Source organism: Borostomias antarcticus, assembly GCF_949987555.1.
Source record: "Borostomias antarcticus genome assembly, chromosome: 7".
In the NCBI taxonomy this organism is placed as follows: Eukaryota; Metazoa; Chordata; class Actinopteri; order Stomiiformes; family Stomiidae; genus Borostomias; species Borostomias antarcticus.
Window position 1 is genome coordinate 18,222,485 of NC_140240.1, and position 23,343 is coordinate 18,245,827.

Sequence of the window (23,343 nt, forward strand, 5' to 3'; positions counted from 1 at the left end):
TCTCTATGCACCCAACGGTGAAGACCTTGTGTCTCTAGCCCACATGGGCTGAGTTCTGTGGTCCATGGCGTGGATAGTGGCATGGTGGAAAGACTCCGCCCCCTCGAGTTGGTCGGGGGCAGTACATTGACCTCCGGGCAATCTCCTTGCACCCATTGGAGAAGCCTGTTTGTCTCTAGCTCACTCAGGGGCTGAGTTGTGGGGTCTGTGGCGTGGATAGTGGCGAGGTGGCAAGACTCCTTGGGTCACAACCCGTCGGGGACAGTACAGTGACCTCTTGGCAAATTCCATGCACCCTCCAGCGAAGACAATGTGTCTCTAGCCGCCTCAGAGGCTGTGTTGTGAGGTCCGTGGCGTGGATAGTGGCGTGATGGCGAGACTCCGCCCCCTCCGGTCAGAGCAGGTCGGGGGCAGTGCACTGACATCCGGGCAATCTTCATGCACCCAACAGTGAAGACCGTGTGTCTGTAGCTCACTCAGGGGCTGAGATGTGGGGACAGTGGCGTGGATAGTGGCAGAGCCGGTCAAGGACAGTGTACTGCTCCCCGGGCCACCCACATGCAACCAACCGTGAAAACTGCTTCTTTAGGCAACTCAGGGTCTGAGATGTGGGGACGGTGGCGTGGATAATAGCCTGGTGGCGAGACTCCGCCCCCTCAGGTCAGAGGTTGTGGGGGGCAGGTCAGTGATTGCCAGGCCATCCCCATGCACCCCTCGTTGGAGACCATGTGTATATAGCCCACTCCGGGGCCGAGCAGTAGCTGTGGAGGTGTTGTATTTAAGTTGAGGTTAGAAGCAGTAGCAGTGAAAAGCAGTACGTGTTTGTTATAAGTACTGCTAGTACTAAACTCAAAAATAGATTAGACCACTCATCATAACTCATAGTTTTATTGAGTTCAATAGCTGAAAGAGGAGAGAAGATATTAATATGAGTTTGCAGCCTGAAAAAGAGTGTCATTCTAAATATTTATTTGAATATAAGGAAGGAAGGAAGGAAGGATGGATGGAAGAAAGGAAGGATGGAAGGAAGGAAGGAAGGAAGGAAGGAAGGAAGGAAGGAAGGAAGGAAGGAAGGAAGGAAGGATGGAAGGAAGGAATATGAATGCTACCACAGTAGTCATAAAAGGGTGCCTGTACAGAGAGACTGCGCGTGTCCCCAAATTCAAATCTCAACTGACACTGAGCATCCTCTCATTCACTTCAATGGAAAGGCATGCCGGCTTCAGACAGCTCTCTCTCAAAAAGTATAAAGGCTACAGCTTAGCTATTGACATCGTAGGAATCCTGAGAACTTGCTGAACATTTCTATGTATAACTGTCTGTGTAGCTTAAAAACTGTAGGCATGGCGACGAGTTAGAAAACGTGTAAAAATGCAAAATGAGCAGCTCAAAAGTCAGAGTGTGGGCCAATACGTTTCAATGAAGAGCGCAGTTGCCGAACGAATCGTCATAGAGCGAAAACTATAAGTCACACGGCTTAGAGACTTAGATTGTACGAATCAGCACAGTTGTGTGAACGTTTTAATGTAGAATATGTGTATGAGCTGTTAAAACTGTAGGAGCGACAGCAGTTTACAAAACATGTAGATGTTTTCAAAACACAGGCTGCCACACTCTAAAAACTGAACATTCCACACATCCACTTCAATGTTAAAAAAGGTCCAAAACAAACTTAAATTACATAAAAAGTATAAGGAATTTTAAAAATCTGAATAAGAGTTTTACTCAGCTAAAGGTCCTGAACATTATAAACTTTTAATGAGGTTTCTAGCCCAAAAAATGAAGGAGGAGATAGGTTTCAAAGCTGATGAGGGGTTTCAAGGTCTGCCCATAGACTTCCATTGTAAAAAAATGTTGAAAAAAGCTGAATATTTTAAAAAGTATGAAAGTTATTAAAAATCTGAAAGATATCCCATAAAGACCTTAACAAGCTGAACATTTTGATAGTTGAATGGTTTCTGTAGCTCAAAGTATGAAGGAGTTGAAGGCTGAAGAAGGTTTCAAAACTCCCCCATTGACTTCCATTCAAAAAAAAAGTTGAAAAAGCTGAATATTTTAAAAAGTATAAAAGGTATTAAAAATCTGAAAGAGGTCCCATCGTGTCCTTAACAAGCTGAACATTTTGATAGTTGAATGGTTTCTGTAGCTCAAAGTATGAAGGAGCTACAGAGAGCCAAAAAACGTACGGAAGTGGAATAATAATAATAACTAGAAAATTGCATTTCCTGCAGAAAATGCGTGTGAATGCTGAGCAGCTGAATGGAATAGCACAAGCATTGCTGAAAATGCATGAATGTGAAATATTTGAAATGTCAAATGCATCACACCTGAATGGTTGAAAATCCTGGAAGCTGAAAAGCCTGGAAGCTGAAAAACCTTGAAGCTTAGCTTAACTGTGAAACTGGCAGAATTGGAAGCTGAAGTGCATTACATAAATAAGCTAAGAACTTATACACATTGCTACAAAAGCTGGAAGATAAACTGTTACACTGTAATGATGGAATGTATTGCTAAAAAGATTGGAAGCTGAAAAACCTGGAAGCTGAAATGTGAAACTGGCAGAATTGGAAGCTGAATTGCATTACCTAAAAAAGCTAAAAACTTAAATACATTGCTACAAAAGCTGGAAGATAAACTGTAATACTGTCAAAGCTGGAACATGGAATAAATGATGGAATATATTGCTAAAAAGCTTGTAGGCTGGAAAACCTGGAAGCTTAGCTGAAATGTGAAACTGGCAGAATTGGAACTGCATTACCTGTAGAAGCTAAGAACTTAAATACTATTCAACTATTCAACCTGAGTAGTTTAAGCCTTGAACTGAGCCTTTAACTTGAAAGATGAGCTATAGAGTAATACTGTCAAAGCTGAAAGATGGAATAAATTATGGAATGTATAGCTTAAACGATTGGAAGGCTGTCGGGGACAGTAAAGTGATCTCTGGGCAATCTCTATGCACCAGATATTGAAGAACGTGTCTCTAGCTCACTCAGGGACTGAGTTGTGGGGTCTGTGGCGTGGATAGTGGCGAAGTGGCAAGACTCCTTGGGTCACAACCCGTCGGGGACAGTAGAGTGACCTCTTGGCAAATTCCATGCACCCTCCAGCGAAGACAATGTGTCTCTAGCCGCCTCAGAGGCTGTGTTGTGAGGTCCGTGGCGTGATAGTGGTGGGGTGGCAAACTCCGCCCCCTTGGGTCAGAGCCAATCATGAACAGTGTAGGACGTGCCGGGCTACCCACCTGCCTTCACCAGTGAAGACCGTGTGTCTCTAGCCACCTCAGAGGCTGTGTTGTGAGGTCCGTGGCGTGGTAGTGGCATGGTGGTGAGACTCCGCCCCCTTGGGTCAGAGCTGGTCATGGACAGTATAGGCCGCACTGGGCTACCCACCTGCCTTCACCAGTGAAGACCGTGTGTCTCTAGCCACCTCAGAGGCTGTGTTGTGAGGTCTGTGGCGTGGATAGTGGGGTGATTGCGAGACTCCGCCCCCTCGGGTCAGAGCCGGTTGTGGACAGTGTAGGCCGCACCGGACTACCCACCTGCCTTCACCAGTGAAGACCGTGTGTCTCTAGCCACCTCAGAGGCTGTGTTGTGAGGTCCGAGGCGTGGTAGTGGCGTGGTGGCGAGACTCCGCCCCCTCGGGTCAGAGCCAGTCGTGGACAGTGTAGACCGCACCGGGTTACCCACCTGCCTTCACCAGTGAAGACCGTGTGTCTCTAGCTGCCTCAGAGGCTGTGTTGTGAGGTGCGTGGCGTATTAGTGGCATGATGGCGAGACTCCGCCCCCTTGGGTCCGAGCCGGTCTTGGACAGTGTACGCTGCTCTGGGCCTCCCACCTGCCCCCACCGGCAATGACCCTGTGTCCTTAGCCCACTCAGGTCAGAGCTGGTCGTGGACAGTGTAGGCCGTGCTGGGCTACCCACCTGCCTTCACCAGTGAGGACCGTGTGTCTCTATCCACCTCAGAGGCTGTGTTGTGAGGTCCGTGGCGTGGATAGTGGCGTGATGGTGAGACTCCGCCCCCTCTGGTCAGAGCAGGTCGGGGGCAATGCACTGACATCCGGGGAATTGCCATGCACCCAACAGTGAAGCCTTGTCTGTAGCTCACTCAGGGGCTGAGATGTGGGGACAGTGGCGTAGATAGTGGCGTGGTGACGAGACTCCGCCCCCTCAGGTCAGAGCTGGTCGAGGAGAGTGTACTGCTCCCCGGGCCACCCACATGCACCCAACCGTGAAAACTGCATCTTTAGCCAACTCAGGGTCTGAGATGTTGGGACGGTGGCGTGGATAGTGGCGTGGTGGCGAGACTCCACCCCCTCAGGTCAGAGGTTGTGGGGGGCAGGTCAGTGATTGCCAGGCCATCCCCATGCACCCCTCATTGGAGACCATGTGTCTATAGCCCACTCCGGGGCGGAGCAGTAGCTGTAGAGGTGTTGTATGGAAGTTGAGGTTAGAAGAAGTAGCAGTGAAAAGCAGTAGGTGTTTGTTATAAGTACTGCTAGTACTACACTCAAAAATAGATTAGACCACTCATCATAACTCATAGTTTTACTGAGTTCAATAGCTGAAAGAGGAGAAAATATATTATGAGTTTGCAGCCTGAAAAAGAGTGTCATTCTAAATATTTCTTTGAATATAAGGAAGGAAGGAAGGAAGGAAGGAAGGAAGGAAGGAAGGAAGGAAGGAAGGAATATGAATGCTACCACAGTAGTCATAAAAGGGTGCCTGTACAGAGAGCCTGCGCGTGTCCCCAAATTCAAATCTTAACTGACACTGAGCTTCCTCTCATTCACTTCAATGGAAAGGCATGCCGGCTTCAGACAGCTCTCTCTCAAAAAGTATAAAGGCTGCAGCTTAGCTATTGACACCGTGGGAATCCTGAGAACTTGCTGAACATTTCTATGTATAATTGTCCGTGTAGGTTAAAAACTGTAGGCATGGCGACGAGTTAGAAAAAGTGTAAAAATGCAAAATGAGCAGCTCAAAAGTCAGAGTGTGGGCCAATACGTTTCAATGAAGAGCGCAGTTGCCGAACGAAACGTCATAGAGCGAAAACTATAAGTCACACGGCTTAGAGACTTAGATTGTACGAATCAGCACAGTTGTGTGAACGTTTTAATGTAGAATATGTGTATGAGCTGTTAAAACTGTAGGAGCGACAGCAGTTTACAAAACGTGTAGATGTTTTCAAAATATGAGCTGCTACACTCTAGAAACTGAACATTCCACACATCCACTTCAATGTTAAAAAGGGTCCAAAACAAACTTAAATTACATAAAAACTATAAAGAATTTAAAAAATCTGAATAGATCGTTTACTCAGCTAAAGGTCCTGAATATTTTAAACTTTGAAGGAGGTTTCTAGCACAAAAAATGAAGGAGGAGATAGGTTTCAAAGCTGAAGAGGATTTCAAGGTCCGCCCATAGACTTCCATTGTAAAAAAAATATTGAAAAAGCTGAATATTTTAAAAAGTATAAAATATATAAAAAATCTGAAAGAAGTCCCATCGTGTCCATAAAAATACAAACATTATGATATGTGAATGGTTTCTGTAGCTCAAAGTATGAGGGAGTTGAGGAGAGCCAAAGTATGTACGGAAGGAAAGAAGAGAGGTATCAATTCTAATACTAGAAAATTGCATTTCCTGCAGAAAATGCGTGTGAATGCTGAGCAGCTGAACGGAATAGCAAAAGCATTGCTGAAAATGCATGAATGTGAAAAAATATGAAATGTCAAATGCATCACACCTGAATGGTTGAAAATCCTGGAAGCTGAAAAGCCTGGAAGCTGAAAAACCCTGAAGCTTAGCTGAACTGTGAAACTGGCAGAATTGGAAGCTGAAGTGCATTACATCAAGAAGCTAAGAACTTAAATACATTGCTACAAAAGCTGGAAGATAAACTGTTACACTGTAATGATGGAATGTATAGCTAAAAGGATTGGAAGCTGAAAAACCTGGAAACTTAGCTGAAATATAAAACTGGCAGAGTTGGAATCTGAACTGCATTGCCTAAAGAAGCTCAACACTTAAATACATTGCTACAAAAGCTGGAAGATGAACTGTAATACTGTCAAAACTGAAACATGGAGTAAATGATGGAATGTATTGCTAAAAAAGCTTGTAAGCTGGAACACCTGGAAGCTTAGCTGAAATGTGAAACTGGCAGAATTGGAACTGCATTACCTAAAGAAGCTAAGAACTTAAATACTTTTAAACTTTTCAACCTGAGTAGTTTAAACCTTGAACTGAATCTTTAGCTTGAAAGATGAGCAATAGAGTAATACTGTCAAAGCTGAAAGATGGAATGAATGATGGAATGTATGGCTTAAAAGCTTGGAAGCCTGTCGGGACAGTACAGTGACCACTGGGCAATCTCTATGTACCAGACGGTGAAGAGCGTGTGTCTCTAGACCATATGGGCTGAGTTCTGTGGTCCATGGCGTGGATAGTGGCGTGGTGAAAAGACTCCGCCCCCTTGGGTCAGAGCTGGTCGGGGGCAGTGCAATGACCTCTGGGCAGTGTCCTTGCATCCACTGGTGAAGACCGTGTGTCTCTAGCTCACTCAGGGGCTTAGTTGTGGGGTCTGAGGTGTGGTGGCGAGACTCCGCCCCCTTGGGTCAGAGCCAGTAGTGAACAGTGTAGGTCACACCGGGCTACCCACCTGCCTTCACCAATGAAGACCGTGTGTCTCCGGCCCACTCAAGGATTGAGTTATGGTGTCCATAGCATGTTCAGTGGCGTGGTGACGAGACTCCGCCCCCTCGGGTCAGAGCCGGTCTTGGACAGTGTAGGCCGCACCGGGTAACCCACCTGCCTTCACCAGTGAAGATCGTGTGTCTCTAGCCCCCTCAGAGGCTGTGTTGTGTGGTCCATGGCGTGGATAGTGGCATGATGGTGAGACTCCACCCCCTCCAGTCAGAGTAGGTCGGGGGCAGTGCCCTGACATCCGGGCCATCTCCATGCACCCACCAGTGAAGACCGTGTGTCTGTAGCTCACTCAGGGTCTTAGTTGTGGTGTCTGTGGCGTGGATAGAGGCGTAGTGGCGAAACTCCGCCCACTAGGGTCAGAGCCGGTCGAGGACAGTGTACTGCTCCCCGGGCCACCCACATGCACCCAACCGTGAAAACTGCATCTTTAGCTAACTCAGGGTCTGAGATGTGGGGACGGTGGTGTGGATTGTGGCGTGATGGCGAGACTCCGCCCCCTCCGGACAGAGCAGGTCGGGGGCAGTGCACTGACATCCGGGCAATCTCCATGCACCCTACAGTGAAGACCGTGTGTCTGTAGCTCACTCAGTGGCTGAGATGTGTGGACAGTGGCGTGGATAGTGGCGTGGTGACGAGACTCCGCCCCATCGGGTCAGAGCCGGTCGAGGACAGTCTACTGCTCCCCGGGCCACACACATGCACCCAACCGTGAAAACTGCGTCTTAAGCCAACTCAGGGTCTGAGATGTGGGGACGGTGGCGTGAATAGTGGCGTGGTGGCGAGACTCCACCCCCTCAGATCAGAGGTTGTGGGGGGCAGGTCAGTGATTGCCAGGCCATCCCCATGCACCCCTCATTGGAGACCATGTGTCTATAGCCCACTCCGGGGCGGAGCAGTAGCTGTAGAGGTGTTGTATGGAAGTCGAGGTTAGAAGAAGTAGCAGTGAAAAGCAATAGGTGTTTGTTATAAGTACTGCTAGTACTACACTCAAAAATAGATTAGACCACTCATCATAACTCATAGTTTTATTGAATTCAATAGCTGAAAGAGGAGAAAATATATTAATATGAGTTTGCAGCCTGAAAAAGAGTGTCATTCTAAATATTTCTTTGAATATAAGGAAGGAAGGAAGGAAGGAAGGAAGAAGGAAGGAAGGAAGGAAGGCAGGAAGGAAAGAAGGAAGGAAAGTAGGAAGGAAAGAAGGAAGGAAGGAAATAAGGAAGGGTGGAAGGAAGGAAGGAAGGAAGGAAGGAAGGAAGGAAGGAAGGAAGGAAGGAAAGAAGGAAGGATGGATGGAAGAAAGGAAGGATGGAAGGAAGGAAGGAAGGAAGGATGGAAGGAATATGAATGCTACCACAGTAGTCATAAAAGGGTGCCTGTACAGAGAGCCTGCGCGTGTCCCCAAATTCAAATCTCAACTGACACTGAGCATCCTCTCATTCACTTCAATGGAAAGGCATGCCGGCTTCAGACAGCTCTCTCTTAAAAAGTATAAAGGCTACAGCTTAGCTTTTGACACCGTAGGAATCCTGAGAACTTGCTGAACATTTGTATGTATAACTGTCCGTGTCGCTTAAAAACTGTAGGCATGGCGACGAGTTAGAAAACGGGTAAAAATGCAAAATGAGCAGCTCAAAAGTCAGAGTGTGGGCCAATACGTTTCAATGAAGAGCGCAGTTGCCGAACAAATCGTCATAGAGCGAAAACTATAAGTCACACGGCTTAGAGACTTAGATTGTACGAATCAGCACAGTTGTGTGAACTTTTTAATGTAGAATATGTGTATGAGCTGTTAAAACTGTAGGAGCGACAGCAGTTTACAAAACATGTAGATGTTTTCAAAATATGAGCTGCTACACTCTAGAAACTGAACATTCCACACATCCACTTCAATGTTAAAAAAGGTCCAAAACAAACTTAAATTACATAAAAAGTATAAGGAATTTAAAAAATCTGAATAAGAGTTTTACTCAGCTAAAGGTCCTGAACATTATAAACTTTGAATGAGGTTTCTAGCCCAACAAATGAAGGAGGAGATAGGTTTCAAAGCTGATGAGGGGTTTCAAGGTCTGCCCATAGACTTCCATTGTAAAAAATTGTTGAAAAAAGCTGAATATTTTAAATATTATGAAAGTTATTAAAAATCTGAAAGATATCCCATAAAGACCTTAACAAGCTGAACATTTTGATAGTTGAATGGTTTCTGTAGCTCAAAGTATGAAGGAGTTGAAGGCTGAAGAAGGTTTCAAAACTCCCCCATTGACTTCCATTCAAAAAAAAAGTTGAAAAAGCTGAATATTTTAAAAAGTATAAAAGGTATTAAAAATCTGAAAGAGGTCCCATCGTGTCCTTAACAAGCTGAACATTTTGATGGTTGAATGGTTTCTGTAGCTCAAAGTATGAAGGAGCTACAGAGAGCCAAAAAACGTACGGAAGTGGAATAATAATAATAATAATAAAGAACTGGATAACAATAGTGTGAATGCTCTAAAGCATTCACACTAATAAAGAACTGGATAACAATAGTGTGAATGCTCTAAAGCATTCACACTAACTAGAAAATTGCATTTCCTGCAGAAAATGCGTGTGAATGCTGAGCAGCTGAACGGAATAGCAAAAGCATTGCTGAAAATTCATGAATGTGAAAAATCTGAAATGTCAAATGCATCACACCTGAATGGTTGAAAATCCTGGAAGCTGAAAAGCCTGGAAGCTGAAAAACCTTGAAGCTTAGCTGAACTGTGAAACTGGCAGAATTGGAAGCTGAAGTGCATTACATAAAGAAGCTAAGAACTTAAATACATTGCTACAAAAGCTGGAAGATAAACTGTTACACTGTAATGATGGAATGTATTGCTAAAAAGATTGGAAGCTGAAAAACCTGGAAGCTGAAATGTGAAACTGGCAGAATTGGAAGCTGAATTGCATTGCCTAAAGAAGCTAAAAACTTAAATACATTGCTATAAAAGCTGGAAGATAAACGGTAATACTGTCAAAGCTGGAACATGGAATAAATGATGGAATATATTGCTAAAAAGCTTGTAGGCTGGAAAACCTGGAAGCTTAGCTGAAATGTGAAACTGGCAGAATTGGAACTGCATAACCTAAAGAAGCTAAGAACTTAAATACTTTTAAACTTTTCAACCTGAGTAGTTTAAGCCTTGAACTGAGCCTTTAGCTTGAAAGATGAGCAATAGAGTAATACTGTCAAATCTGAAAGATGGAATAAATGATGGAATGTATAGCTTAAGAGCTTGGAAGCCTGTCGGTGACAGTACAGTGATCTCTGGGCAATCTCTATGCACCAGATGGTGAAGGCCGTGTGTCTCTAGCCCACATGGGCTGAGTTCTGTGGTCCATGGCGTGGATAGTGGCGTGGTGGAAAGACTCCGCCGCCTTGGTCACCGTTGGTCAGGGGCAGTGCTTTGACCTCCGGGCAATCTCCTTAGTGAAGGACGTGTGTCTCTAGCTCACTCAGGGGCCGAGTTGTGGGGTCTGTGGTGTAGATAGTGGCGTGGTGGCGAGACTCCCCCTCCTTGGGTCACAACATGTCGGGGACAGTACAGTGACCTCTTGGCAATCTCCATGCACCCACCCGTGAAGACCATGTGTCTCTAACCCGGTCTGAGTTGTGTTGTCCGTGGCATGTTCAGTGGTGTGGTGAAGAGACTCCGCCCCCTCGCGTCAGAGCCGGTAATGGCCAGTGTAGGCCGTGCCGACCTGTCTTCACCAGTGAAGACCGTGTGTCTCTAGCCACCTCAGAGGCTGTGTTGTGAGGTCCGTGGCGTGGTAGTGGCATGGTGGTGAGACTCCGCCCCCTTGGGTCAGAGCTGGTCATGGACAGTATAGGCCACACTGGGCTATCCACCTGCCTTCACCAGTGAAGACCGTGTGTCTCTAGCCACCTCAGAGGCTGTGTTGTGAGGTCCGTGGCGTGGATAGTGGTGTGATTGCGAGACTCCGCCCCCTCGGGTCAGAGCCGGTTGTGGACAGTGTAGGCCGCACCGGACTACCCACCTGCCTTCACCAGTGACGACCGTGTGTCTCTAGCCACCTCAGAGGCTGTGTTGTGAGGTCCGAGGCGTGGTGGCGAGACTCCGCCCCCTCGGGTCAGAGCCGGTTGTGGACAGTGTAGGCCGCACCGGACTACCCACCTGCCTTCACCAGTGAAGACCGTGTGTCTCTAGCCACCTCAGAGGCTGTGTTGTGAGGTGCGTGGCGTATTAGTGGCATGATGGCGAGACTCCGCCCCCTTGGGTCCGAGCCGGTCTTGGACAGTGTACGTTGCTCTGGGCCTCCCACCTGCCCCCACCGGCAATGACCCTGTGTCCTTAGCCCACTCAGGGTCTGAGTTGTGGGGTGCGTGGCGTGGATAGTGGCGTGGTGGCGAGACTCCGCCCCCTTGGGTCAGAGCTGGTCGTGGACAGTGTAGGCCGTGCCGGGCTACCCACCTGCCTTCACCAGTGAGGACCGTGTGTCTCTATCCACCTCAGAGGCTGTGTTGTGAGGTCCGTGGCGTGGATAGGGGCGTGATGGCGAGACTCCGCCCCCTCTGGTCAGAGCAGGTCGGGGGCAATGCACTGACATCCGGGGAATTGCCATGCACCCAACAGTGAAGCCTTGTCTGTAGCTCACTCAGGGGCTGAGATGTGGGGACAGTGGCGTGGATAGTGGCGTGGTGACGAGACTCCGCCCCCTCAGGTCAGAGCTGGTCGAGAAGAGTGTACTGCTCCCCGGGCCACCCACATGCACCCAACCGTGAAAACTGCATCTTTAGCCAACTCAGGGTCTGAGATGTTGGGACGGTGGCGTGGATAGTGGCGTGGTGGCAAGACTCCGCCCCCTCAGGTCAGAGGTTGTGGGGGGCAGGTCAGTGATTGCCAGGCCATCCCCATGCACCCCTCATTTGAGACCATGTGTCTATAGCCCACTCCGGGGCCGAGCAGTAGATGTGGAGGTGTTGTATGGAAGTTGAGGTTAGAAGCAGTAGTAGTGAAAAGCAGTAGGTGTTTGTTATAAGTACTGCTAGTACTACACTCAAAATTGGATTAGACCACTCATCATAACTCATAGTTTTATTGAGTTCAATAGCTGAAAGAGGAGAAAATATATTAATATGAGTTTACAGCCTGAAAAAGTGTCATTCTGAATATTTCTTTGAATATAAGTAAGGAAGGAAGGAAGGAAAGAAGGATGGATGAAAGGAAGGAAGGAAGGATGGAAGGAAGGAAGGATGGAAGGATGGAAGAATGGAATATGAATGCTGCCACAATAGTCATAAAAGGGTGCCTGTACAGAGAGCCTGCGCGTGTCCCCAAATTCAAATCTCAACTGACACTGTGAGCATCCTCTCATTCACTTCAATGGAAAGGCATGCCGGCTTCAGACAGCTCTCCCTCAAAAAGTATGAAGGTCACAGCCTAGATATTGACACCCTAGGAATCCTGAGAAAACGCTGAACATTTTAGGCTATGATATGTCCGTGTAGCTTAAAAACTGTAGGCATGGCGACGAGTTAGAAAAAGTGTAAAAATGCAAAATTAGCAGCTCAAAAGTTAGAGGGTGGGCCCATACGTTTCAATGGAGAGCGCAGTTGCCGAACAAATCGTCATACAGCCAAAACTATAAGTCACATGGCTTAGAGACTTACATTGTACGAATCAGCACAGTTGTGTGAACGTTTTAATGTATAATATGTGTATGAGCTGTTAAAACTGTAGGTGCGACAGCAGTTTACAAAACGTGTAGATGTTTTCAAAAAACAGGCTGCCACACTCTGAAAACTGAACATTCCACACATCCACTTCAATGTTAAAAAAGGTCCAAAACAAACTTTAATTTCATAAAAACTATAAGGAATTTTAAAAATCTGTTGAATGCGTTAAATTTGCTAAAGGTACTGAACATTTTAAACTTTGAAGGAGGTTTCTAGCACAAAAAATGAAGGAGGAGATAGGTTTCAAAGCTGAAGAGAATTTCAAGGTCCAGCCATAGACCTCCATTGTAAAAAAAATATTGAAAAAGCTGAATATTTTAAAAAGTATAAAAGATATTAAAAATCTGAAAGATATCCCACAAAGACCTTAAAGAGTTGAACATGTTGATAGTTGAATGGTTTCTGTAGCTCAAAGTATGAAGGAGTTGAAGGCTGAAGAAGGTTTCAAAACTCCCCCATAGACTTCCATTCAAAAAAATTGTTGAAAAAGTTGAATATTTTAAAAAGTATAAACGGCATTAAAAATCTGAAAGAGGTCCCATCGTGTCCTTAACAAGCTGAACATTTTGATAGTTGAATGGTTTCTGTAGCTCAAAGTATGAAGGAGCTACAGAGAGCCAAAATACGTACGGAAAAAGTATAAATAATAATAAAGAACTGGATAACAATAGTGTGAATGCTTGCAGCATTCACACTAACTAGAAAATTGCATTTCCTGCAGAAAATGCGTGTGAATGCTGAGCAGCTGAACGGAATAGCAAAAGCATTGCTGAAAATGCATGAATGTGAAAAATCTGGAAGCTCAAATGCATCACACCTGAAAATCCTGGAAGCTGAAATGTGAAACTGGGAGAATTGGAAGCTGAACTGCATTGCCTAAAGAAGCTAAATACTTAAATACATTGCTACAAAAGCTGAAAGATAAACTGTAATAATGTCAAAGTTGATAAATTTAAGAAATTATGGAATGTAATTGCTAAAAAGCTTGAAGCTGAAAATCCTGGAAGCTGAAATGCTTGGAAGCTGGAAAACCTTGGAGCTTAGCTGAACTGCGAAACTGGCAGAATTGGAAAATGAAGTTCATTACATACAGAAGCTAAGAACTTAAATACATTGCTACAAAAGCTGGAAGATAAACTGTTATTCTGTAATGATGGAATGTATAAAAAGATTGGAAGTTGAAAACCTGGAAGCTTAGCTGAAATATGAAACTGGCAGAATTGGAAGCTGATGTGCATTACATAAAGCAACTAAGAACTTCAATACATTGCTTCAAGAGCTGGAAGATAAACTGTTACACTGTAATGATGGAATGTATTGCTAAAAAGATTGGAAGCTGAAAAACCTGGAAGCTTAGCTGAAATATGAAACTGGCAGAATTGGAAGCTGAACTGCATTGCCTAAAGAAGCTAAAAACTTAAATACATTGCTACAAAAGCTGGAAGATAAACTGTAATACTGTCAAAGCTGAAACGGAATAAATGATGGAATGTATTGCTAAAAGGCTTGTCAGCTGGAAAACCTGGAAGCTTAGCTGAAATGTGAAACTGGCAGAATTGGAACTGCATTGCCTAAAGAAGCTTAGAACTTAAATACTTTTAAACGTTTCAACCTGAGTAGTTTAAGCCTTGAAATGAGCCTTTAGCTTGAAAGATGAACAATAGAGTAATACTGTCAAAGCTGAAAGATGTAATAAATGATGGAACGGATAGCTTAAAAGCTTCTAAGCCTGTCAGGGACAGTACAGTGACCTCTGTGCAATCTCTATGCACCCAACGGTGAAGACCATGTGTCTCTAGCCCACGTGGGCTGAGTTCTGTGGTCTACGGCGTGGATAGTGGCATGGTGGAAAGACTCCGCCCCCTTGGTCACCGTTGGTCAGGGGCAGTGCATAACCTCAGGGCAATCTCCTTGGTGAAGACCATGTGTCTCTAGCCCCCTCAGAGGCTGTGTTGTGAGGTCCGTGGCGTGGTAGTGGCGTGATGGCGAGACTCCGCCCCCTCGGGTCAGAGCAGGTCACGGGCAGTGCAGTGACGTCCGGGCAATCTCCCTGCACCCACCAGTGAAAACCGTGTGTCTGTAGCTCACTCAGGGTCTTAGTTGTGGTGTCTGTGGCGTGGATAGTGGCGAGACTCCGCCCCCTCGGGTCAGAGCCAGTTGTGAAAAGTGTAGGCCGCACCGGTCTACCTACCTGCATTCACCAGTGAAGACCGTGTGTCTCTAGCCACCTCAGAGGCAGTGTTGTGAGGTCCGTGGCGTGGATAGTGGCGTGATGGTGAGACTCCGCCCCCTGGGTTCAGAGCCGGTCGAGGACAGTGTACTGCTCTCTGGGCCACCCACATTCTCCAGGCCACCCACATACATGCAACTATGAAAACTGTGTCTTTAGCCAACTCAGGGGCCTATATGTTGGGACCGTGGCGTGGATAATGGCGTGATGGTGAGACTCCATCCCCTTGGGTCAGAGCCAGTCAGGAGCAGGTCAGTGACCGCCAGGCCATCCCCATGCACCCCTCATTGGACACCGTGTGTCTATAGCCCACTCCGTGGCTGAGCAGTAGCTGTGGAGGTTTTGTATGGAAGTTGAAGTGAGAAGCAGTTGCAGTGAGAAGCAATGTGTTTGTTATAAGTGCAGCTACTATAGTACTACACTGAAAATTGATTTAACCACTCATCATAACACATAGTTTTATTGACTGCAATAGCTGAAAGAGTAGAAAAGGTATTAATATGAGTTTACAGCCTGAAAAAGAGTGTCATTCTGAATATTTATTTGAATATAAGGAAGGTAGGAAGGACGGAAGGAAGGAATGAATGAAGGAAGGAGGGAAGGAAGGAGGGAGGGAGGAAAGGAAGGAAGGATGGAATGAAGGAATATGAATGCTACTACAGTAGTCATAAAAGGGTGCCTGTACAGAGAGTGTGCATGTCCCCAAATTCAAATCCCAACTGACACTGTGAGCATCCTCTCATTCACTTCAATGGAAAGGCATGCCGGCTTCAGACAGCTCTCTCATAAAAAGTATAAAGGTCACAGCCTAGATATTGACACCGTAGGAATCCTGAGAAAATGTTGAATATTTTAGGCTATGATATGTCCGTGTAGCTTAAAAACTGTAGGCATGGCGACGAGTTAGAAAAAGGGTAAACATGCAAAATTAGCAGCTCAAAAGTTACAGTGTGGGCCCATACGTTTCAATGGAGAGCGCAGTTGCCGAACAAATTGTCATACAGCAAAAACTATAAGTCAAATGGCTTAGATACTTACATTGTACGAATCAGCACAGTTGTGTGAACGTTTTAATGTAGAAAATGTGTATGAGCTGTTAAAACTGTAGGAGCGACAGCAGTTTACAAAACGTGTAGATGTTTTCAAAATACGAGCTGCTACACTCTAAATACTGAACATTCCACACATCCACTTCAATGTTAAAAAAGGTCCAAAACAAACTTAAATTACATAAAAACTATAAGGAATTTAAAAAATCTGAATAGATCCTTTACTCAGCTAAAGGTCCTGAATATTTTAAACTTCGAAGGAGGTTTCTAGCACAAAAAATGAAGGAGGAGATAGGTTTCAAAGCTGAAGAGGATTTCCAGGTCCGCCCATAGACTTCCATTGTAAAAAAAATATTGAAAAAGCTGAATATTTTAAAAAGTATGAAAGATATTAAAAATCTGAAAGAAGTCCCATCGTGTCCATAAAAATACAAACATTTTGATATTTGAATGGTTTCTGTAGCTCAAAGTATGAGGGAGTTAAGGAGAGCCAAAGTATGTACGGAAGGAAAAAAGAGAGGTGTCAATTCTAATACTAGAAAATTGCATTTCCTGCAGAAAATGCGTGTGAATGCTAAAGCAGCTGAACGGAATAGCACAAGCATTGCTGAAAAAGCATGAATGTGAAAAAATCTGAAATGTCAAATGCATCACACCTGAATGGTTGAAAATCCTGGAAGTTGAAAAGCCTGGAAGCTGAAAAACCTTGAAGCTTAGCTGAACTGTGAAACTGGCAGAATTGGAAGCTGAAGTGCATTAGCTAAGAACTTAAATACATTGCTACAAAAGCTGGAAGATAAACTGTTACACTGTAATGATGGAATGTATTGCTAAAAAGATTGGAAGCTGAAAAACCTGGAAGCTGAAATGTGAAACTGGCAGAATTGGAAGCTGAATTGCATTGCCTGAAGAAGCTAAAAACTTAAATACATTGCTACAAAAGCTGGAAGATAAACTGTAATACTGTCAAAGCTGGAACATGAAATAAATGATGGAATGTATTGCTAAAAAAGCTTGTAAGCTGGAAAACCTGGAAGCTTAGCTGAAATGTCAAACTGGCATAATTGGAACTGCATTACCTAAAGAAGATAAGAACTTAAATACTTTTAAACTGTTCAACCTGAGTAGTTAAACCTTGAACTGAGTCTTTGGCTTGAAAGATGAGCAATAGAGTAATACTGTCAAAGCTAAAAGATGGAATAAATAATGAGATGTATAGCTTAAAAGCTTGGAAGCCTATCAGGGACAGTACAGTGACCTCTGGGCAATCTCTATGCACCCAACGGTGAAGACCGTGTGTCTCTAGCACACATGAGCTGACTTCTGTGGTCCATGGCATGGATAGTGGAAAGACTCCGCCCCCTTGAGTGAGAGTTGGTCGGGGGCAGTGCATTGACCTCCGGGCAATCTCCTTGCACCCACTGGTGAAGCCCGTTTGTCTCTAGCTCACTCAGGGGCTGAGTTGTGGGATCTGTGGCGTGGATAGTGGCGAGGTGGTGAGACTCCGCCGCTTTGGGTCAGAGCCAGTCGTGGACAGTGTAGGCCGTGCCGGGCTACCCACCTGCCTTCATCAGTGAAGACCGTGTGTCTCTAGCTGCCTCAGAGGCTGTGTTGTGAGGTCCGTGGCGTTTTAGTGGCATGATGGCGAGACTCCGCCCCCTTGGGTCAGAGCCGGTAGTGAACAGTGTAGGCCGCGCTGGGCTCCCCACCTGCGTTCACCAGTGAAGACCGTGTGTCTCTAGCCACCTCAGAGGCTGTGTTGTAAGGTCCGTGGCGTGGTAGTGGCGTGATGGCGAGACTCCGCCCCCTTGGGTCAGAGCCGGTCTTGGACAGTGTATGCCACTCTGGGCCTCCCACATGCCCCCACCTGTGAAGACCATGTGTCTCTAGCCCACTCAGGGTCGGAGTTGTAGGGTGCGTGGCGTGGTGGCGAGACTCCGGCCCCTTGGGTCAGAGCCGGTCGTGAAAAGTGTAGGCCGTGCCGCGCTACCCACCTGCCTTCACCAGTGAAGACCGTGTGTCTCTAGCCACCTCAGAGGCTGTGTTGAGAGGTCCGTGGCGTGGTAGTGGCGTGGTGACGAGACTCCGCCCCCTTGGGTCTGAGCAGGTCACGGGCAGTGCAGTGACGTCCGGGCAATCTCCCTGCACCCACCAGTGAAGACCGTGTGTCTGTAGCTCACTCAGGGTCTTAGTTGTGGTTTCTGTGGCGTGGATAGTGGCGAGACTCCGCCCCCTCGGGTCAGAGCCGGTTGTGGACAGTGTAGGCGGCACCGGTCTACCCACCTGCATTCACCAGTGAAGACCGTGTGTCTCTAGCCACCTCAGAGGCAGTGTTGTGAGGTCCGTGGCGTGGATAGTGGCGTGATGGTGAGACTCCGCCCCCTGGGGTCAGAGCCGGTCAAGGACAGTGTACTGCTCTCTGGGCCACCCACATTCTCCAGGCCACCCACATACATGCAACTGTGAAAACTGTGTCTTTAGCCAACTCAGGGGCTGAGATGTGGGGACCGTGGCGTGGATAATGGCGTGATGGTGAGACTCCATCCCCTTGGGTCAGAGCCAGTCAGGAGCAGGTCAGTGACCGCCAGGCCATCCCCATGCACCCCTCATTGGAGACCGTGTGTCTATAGCCCCCTCCGTGGCTGAGCAGTAGCTGTGGAGGTTTTGTATGGAAGTTGAAGTGAGAAGCAGTTGCAGTGAGAAGCAGTGTGTTTGTTATAAGTGCAGCTACTATAGTACTACACTGAAAATTGATTTAACCACTCATCATAACTCATAGTTTTATTGAGTGCAATAGCTGAAAGAGTAGAAAATGTATTAATATGAGTTTACAGCCTGAAAAAGAGTGTCATTCTGAATGTTTATTTGAATATAAGGAAGGTAGGAAGGACGGAAGGAATGAAGGAAGGAGGGAAGGAAGGAAGGAAGGAGGGAGGGAGGGAAGGATGGAATGAAGGAATATGAATGCTACTTCAGTAGTCATTAAAGGGTGCCTGTACAGAGAGCGTGCATGTTCCCAAATTCAAATCCCAACTGATACTGTGAGCATCCTCTCATTCACTTCAATGGAAAGGCATGCCGGCTTCAGACAGCTCTCTCATAAAAAGTATAAAGGTCACAACCTAGATATTGACACCGTAGGAATCCTGAGAAAATGTTGAATATTCAAGGCTATGATATGTCCGTGTAGCTTAAAAACTGTAGGCATGGCGGCGAGTTAGAAAAAGGGTAAACATGCAAAATTAGCAGCTCAAAAGTTACAGTGTGGGCCCATACGTTTCAATGGAGAGCGCAGTTGCCGAACAAATTGTCATACAGCGAAAACTATAAGTCACACGGCTTAGATACTTACATTGTACGAATCAGCACAGTTGTGTGAACGTTTTAATGTAGAATATGTGTATGAGCTGTTAAAACTGTAGGAGCGACGGCAGTTTACAAAACATGTAGATGTTTTCAAAATACGAGCTGCTACACTCTAGAAACTGAACATTCCACACATCCACTTCAATGTTAAAAAGGGTCCAAAACAAACTTGAATTACATAAAAACTATAAGGAATTTAAAAAATCTGAATAGATTGTTTACTCAGCTAAAGGTCCTGATTATTTTAAACTTCGAAGGAGGTTTCTAGCACAAAAAATGAAGGAGGAGATAGGTTTCAAAGCTGAAGAGGATTTCAAGGTCCGCCCATAGACTTCCATTGTAAAAAAAATATTGAAAAAGCGGAATATTTTAAAAAGTATGAAAGATATAAAAAATCGGAAAGAAGTCCCATCGTGTCCATAAAAAGACAAACATTTTGATATTTGAATGGTTTCTGTAGCTCAAAGTATGAGGGAGTTAAGGAGAGCCAAAGTATGTACGGAAGGAAAAAAGAGAGGTGTCAATTCTAATACTAGAAAATTGCATTTCCTGCAGAAAATGCGTGTGAATGCTGAGCAGCTGAACGGAATAGCAAAAGCATTGCTGAAAATGCATGAATGTGAGAAATCTGAAATGTCAAATGCATCACACCTGAATGGTTGAAAATCCTGGAAGCTGAAAAGCCTGGAAGCTGAAAAACCTTGAAGCTTAGCTGAACTGTGAAACTGGCAAAATTGGAAGCTGAAGTGCATTACATAAAGCAGCTAAGAACTTAAAAACATTGCTACAAAAGCTGGAAGATAAACTTACACTGTAATGATGGTGGAATGTATAGCTAAAAAGATTGGAAGCGGAAGAACCTGGAAGCTTAGCTGAAATATGAAACTGGGAGAGTTGGAATCTGAACTTTATTGCCTAAATAAGCTAAAAGCTTAAATACATTGCTACAAAAGCTGGAAGATAAACTGTAATACTGTCAAAGCTGAAACATGGAATAAATGATGGAATATATTGCTAAAAAAGCTTGTAGGCTGGAAAACCTGGAAGCTTAGCCTTAACCTAAAGAAGCTAAGAACTTAAATACTTTTAAACTTTTCAACCTGAGTAGTTTAAGCCTTGAACTGAGCCTTTAGCTTGAAAGATGAGCAATAGAGTAATACTGTCAAACTGTGGTGGTGGCGAGACTCCGCCCCCTTGGGTCAGAGCCCGTCATGGACAGTATAGGCCTCACCGGGCTACCCACCTGCCTTCACCAGTGAAGACCGTGTGTCTCCAGCCACCTCAGAGTCTGTGTTGTGAGGTCCGTGGCGTGGATAGTGCCGTGATGGCGAGACTCCGCCCCCTCAGCTCAGAGCAGGTCAGGGGCAGTGCAATGACCTCTGGGCAATCTCCATGCATCCACCATTGAAGACCGTGTGTCTCTAGCCCACTCAGGGGCTGAGTAGTGGGGTCCGTGGCATGGTGGCGAGGCTCCGCCCCCTTGGGTCATAGCCAGGTGTGTGTCTCTAGCCCACTTGGACTTCTGTTGTCCATGGTGTGGATAGTATGTTTCATTTGAAGCATACTTCAGCCTTTCTGTCCTTTTTTGGTTCTGGTTCTGCTTCCTGGGCACTGTCACTTTCCAGGACCTCACAAGTGGGAACTGAACATTAGCACCCTGATTAAGATAGCAAGCATCGGTGTTAGTTCCTATAGCAGCTGAAGAAATTCAACCTGCCATGGACCATGATGGTAAAATTCTACACCTGCATCACAGTCCATCCTCACCTTCCCCATCACCACCTGGTTTCCTGCCACTACAGTCAAGGACTGCCCTCCCTCCAGGCCCTGCACGTCTCCAGGGTGCTGAAACGGGCCAGGAAGATCATGGCCGACCCCTCCCATCCGGGCTATGGCCTCTTCACACCGGTCCACTCTGAGGCTGCGGTCATCAAAGACAAAAACTGTTCGACACAGGAACAGCTTTTTTCACTCGGCCATCAGCCTTATCAACAAGGCTCCCCTCTGACTCCCTCCCAAGCCCCCTGCAATTTTCGCACTATACTGACTACTGCACTGTCTCAATTACTCGGCTGAAGGCTATCAGGATTCCATCTCCCACTTCACACAATGGTACCTGAACAACCACCTGCTACTAACAAGGCAAAAACCAAGGAAATGGTAATCACCCCCAACACATCGAACACAGCCCACTACTCCATCCACAATCCCACCTACATCAACAACGAAGCAGCACTCCTGACAGGTAGAGGCTTCACAGAGCAGGCGGTTAGTTCAGGCAGTAGTCCTCTCTCCTCTAAACTCTGAGCTGCAGGACATTCTCGAGTTACAGAAGGAGGCTGAGTGACAGATGTTAGACCTCAAGGTCTGTCTCACCTCTCCTCATTAGCTGTCCTTGTGCATGCGCGCACACACACACACACACACTAGGGCTGCACGATTATGACAAAAGATAATTGCGATTTGCTTAAAATGCTAATTGCGATTAATAATTGTGATTAATATTTAATATATAATACGAATATATAATAACCAAAATGCTCCCAAATCACGGACGTTGATTCCTTTCTTGCTACTAACTCACTGACCTTGTTTTCGCTAATTTTTTCACTACTCACGGCTGCAGGTACTGAAATTTCTGCGCACAGCGCACTCAGCGGGAGCACGTGATTGGTTAGACAGCATAAGCGCCTGTGATTCGTCCGTGTAGTCCTAGCACACTCAATTCAAAGCAAAATTATTAATCACATTAATTGCGGCCTTTTGCAATAAGTTAATCGCGGAGGTCATAATCGGGATTTCGATTAATTGTGCGCGCACACACACACACACACACACACACACACACACACACACACACACACACACACACACACGTCTTGTCTTACCCGGGCTGGTGGACTTGGTGAGGTTGGGGCTGTAAGTCCAGGGCCAGGGGGGGGTGTGTGGTGAGGAGGGGAGGAGGAGATGGAGGTCTGGGCTCGGCTGCAGCCCTGACTCCAGCTTCAGACGGTCGTTCTCCGTCTTCAGCTTCTCTCTCTCCCTGGGGGAACACAGCACACAGCTGTTAGTCAACACCATAGCTCAGAAGATGCGTGTGTGTACAGTATGCGTGTGTGGCATCATGTTACCTGTGTAGTTGAGAGTGTGTGTGGTGTTACCTGCATGCGGCTCAGACTCTCTGAGCTGGTCCAGCTGGTGGGCGGAGCTGAGCGCCTCAAGGCGGATGATGTCAGCTTCATCTCCTTCTCCCTGAGTTCGCTGCAACACTGTCTACACTTCGTCATCCAAACAGTCCAACACACACACACACACCACACACCACACACACACACACACACACACACACACACACACACACACACAAACACACACACACACACACACCTTGTCTTACCCAGGCTGGTGGACTTGGTGAGGTTGGGGCTGTAAGTCCAGGGCCAGGGGGGGGGGTGTGGTGAGGAGGGAGGAGGAGATGGAGGTCTGGGCTCGGCTGCAGCCCTGACTCCAGCTTCAGACGGTCGTTCTCCGTCTTCAGCTTCTCTCTCTCCCTGGGGGAACACAGCACACAGCTGTTAGTCAACACCATAGCTCAGAAGATGTGTGTGTACAGTATGCGTGTGTGGCATCATGTTACCTGTGAAGTTGAGTGTGTGTGGTGTTACCTGCATGCGGCTCAGACTCTCTGAGCTGGTCCAGCTGGTGGGCGGAGCTGAGCGCCTCAAGGCGGATGATGTCAGCTTCATCTCCTTCTCCCTGAGTTCGCTGCATCACTGTCTACACTTCGTCATCCAAACAGTCCAACAGCCCCACACACACACACACACACACACACACACACACACACACACACACACACAGTTAGAACATGCACACACAGTTAGAACATGCACACCCTCTACATCACATAAAAACACTAGCAAACAAGAATACACACATGAATACACCAGTACAGGTCATTCAAACTCAGATGGCCTCTGCCACCTCTTCTTTCAAAACCTTTTTTCTCTTCCTCCTCCTCTTTCACCACAAAACCTTTTTTTCCTCTGCAGGCAAGGCCTGGGAAGACTGGTGGGTTCAGTCTCACCTACTTCAGTTTTACAGACGACACACATGGACGACACACGTTCTAAAAAACGGGAGAGAAAAGTCATTTCAAAATTAACAATGGCTCCTGGTTCACAAATTCCACCAACAATATTTCAAACTGAGACAAAAAAAAGTGACAATAAGGGTCTCTGTAAGGAGAAACAGTGACAGATTTAGTAATCTAA

At 46.1% G+C, this 23,343-nt stretch overlaps 1 protein-coding gene across 1 annotated transcript; it reads right to left on the reverse strand.

Annotated features, from left to right (window-relative positions):
* Window positions 1-20,417: 20,417 nt before the first annotated feature.
* Window positions 20,418-22,356, reverse strand: LOC311311615 (uncharacterized protein; the record flags this gene model as incomplete). Its single annotated transcript, XM_084441365.1, has 4 exons — window positions 20,418-20,726; window positions 20,837-20,990; window positions 21,958-22,112; window positions 22,231-22,356. 4 exons carry the CDS (start codon window positions 22,354-22,356, stop codon window positions 20,418-20,420), a joined length of 744 nt encoding a protein of 247 aa, XP_084297491.1.
* Window positions 22,357-23,343: the final 987 nt, after the last annotated feature.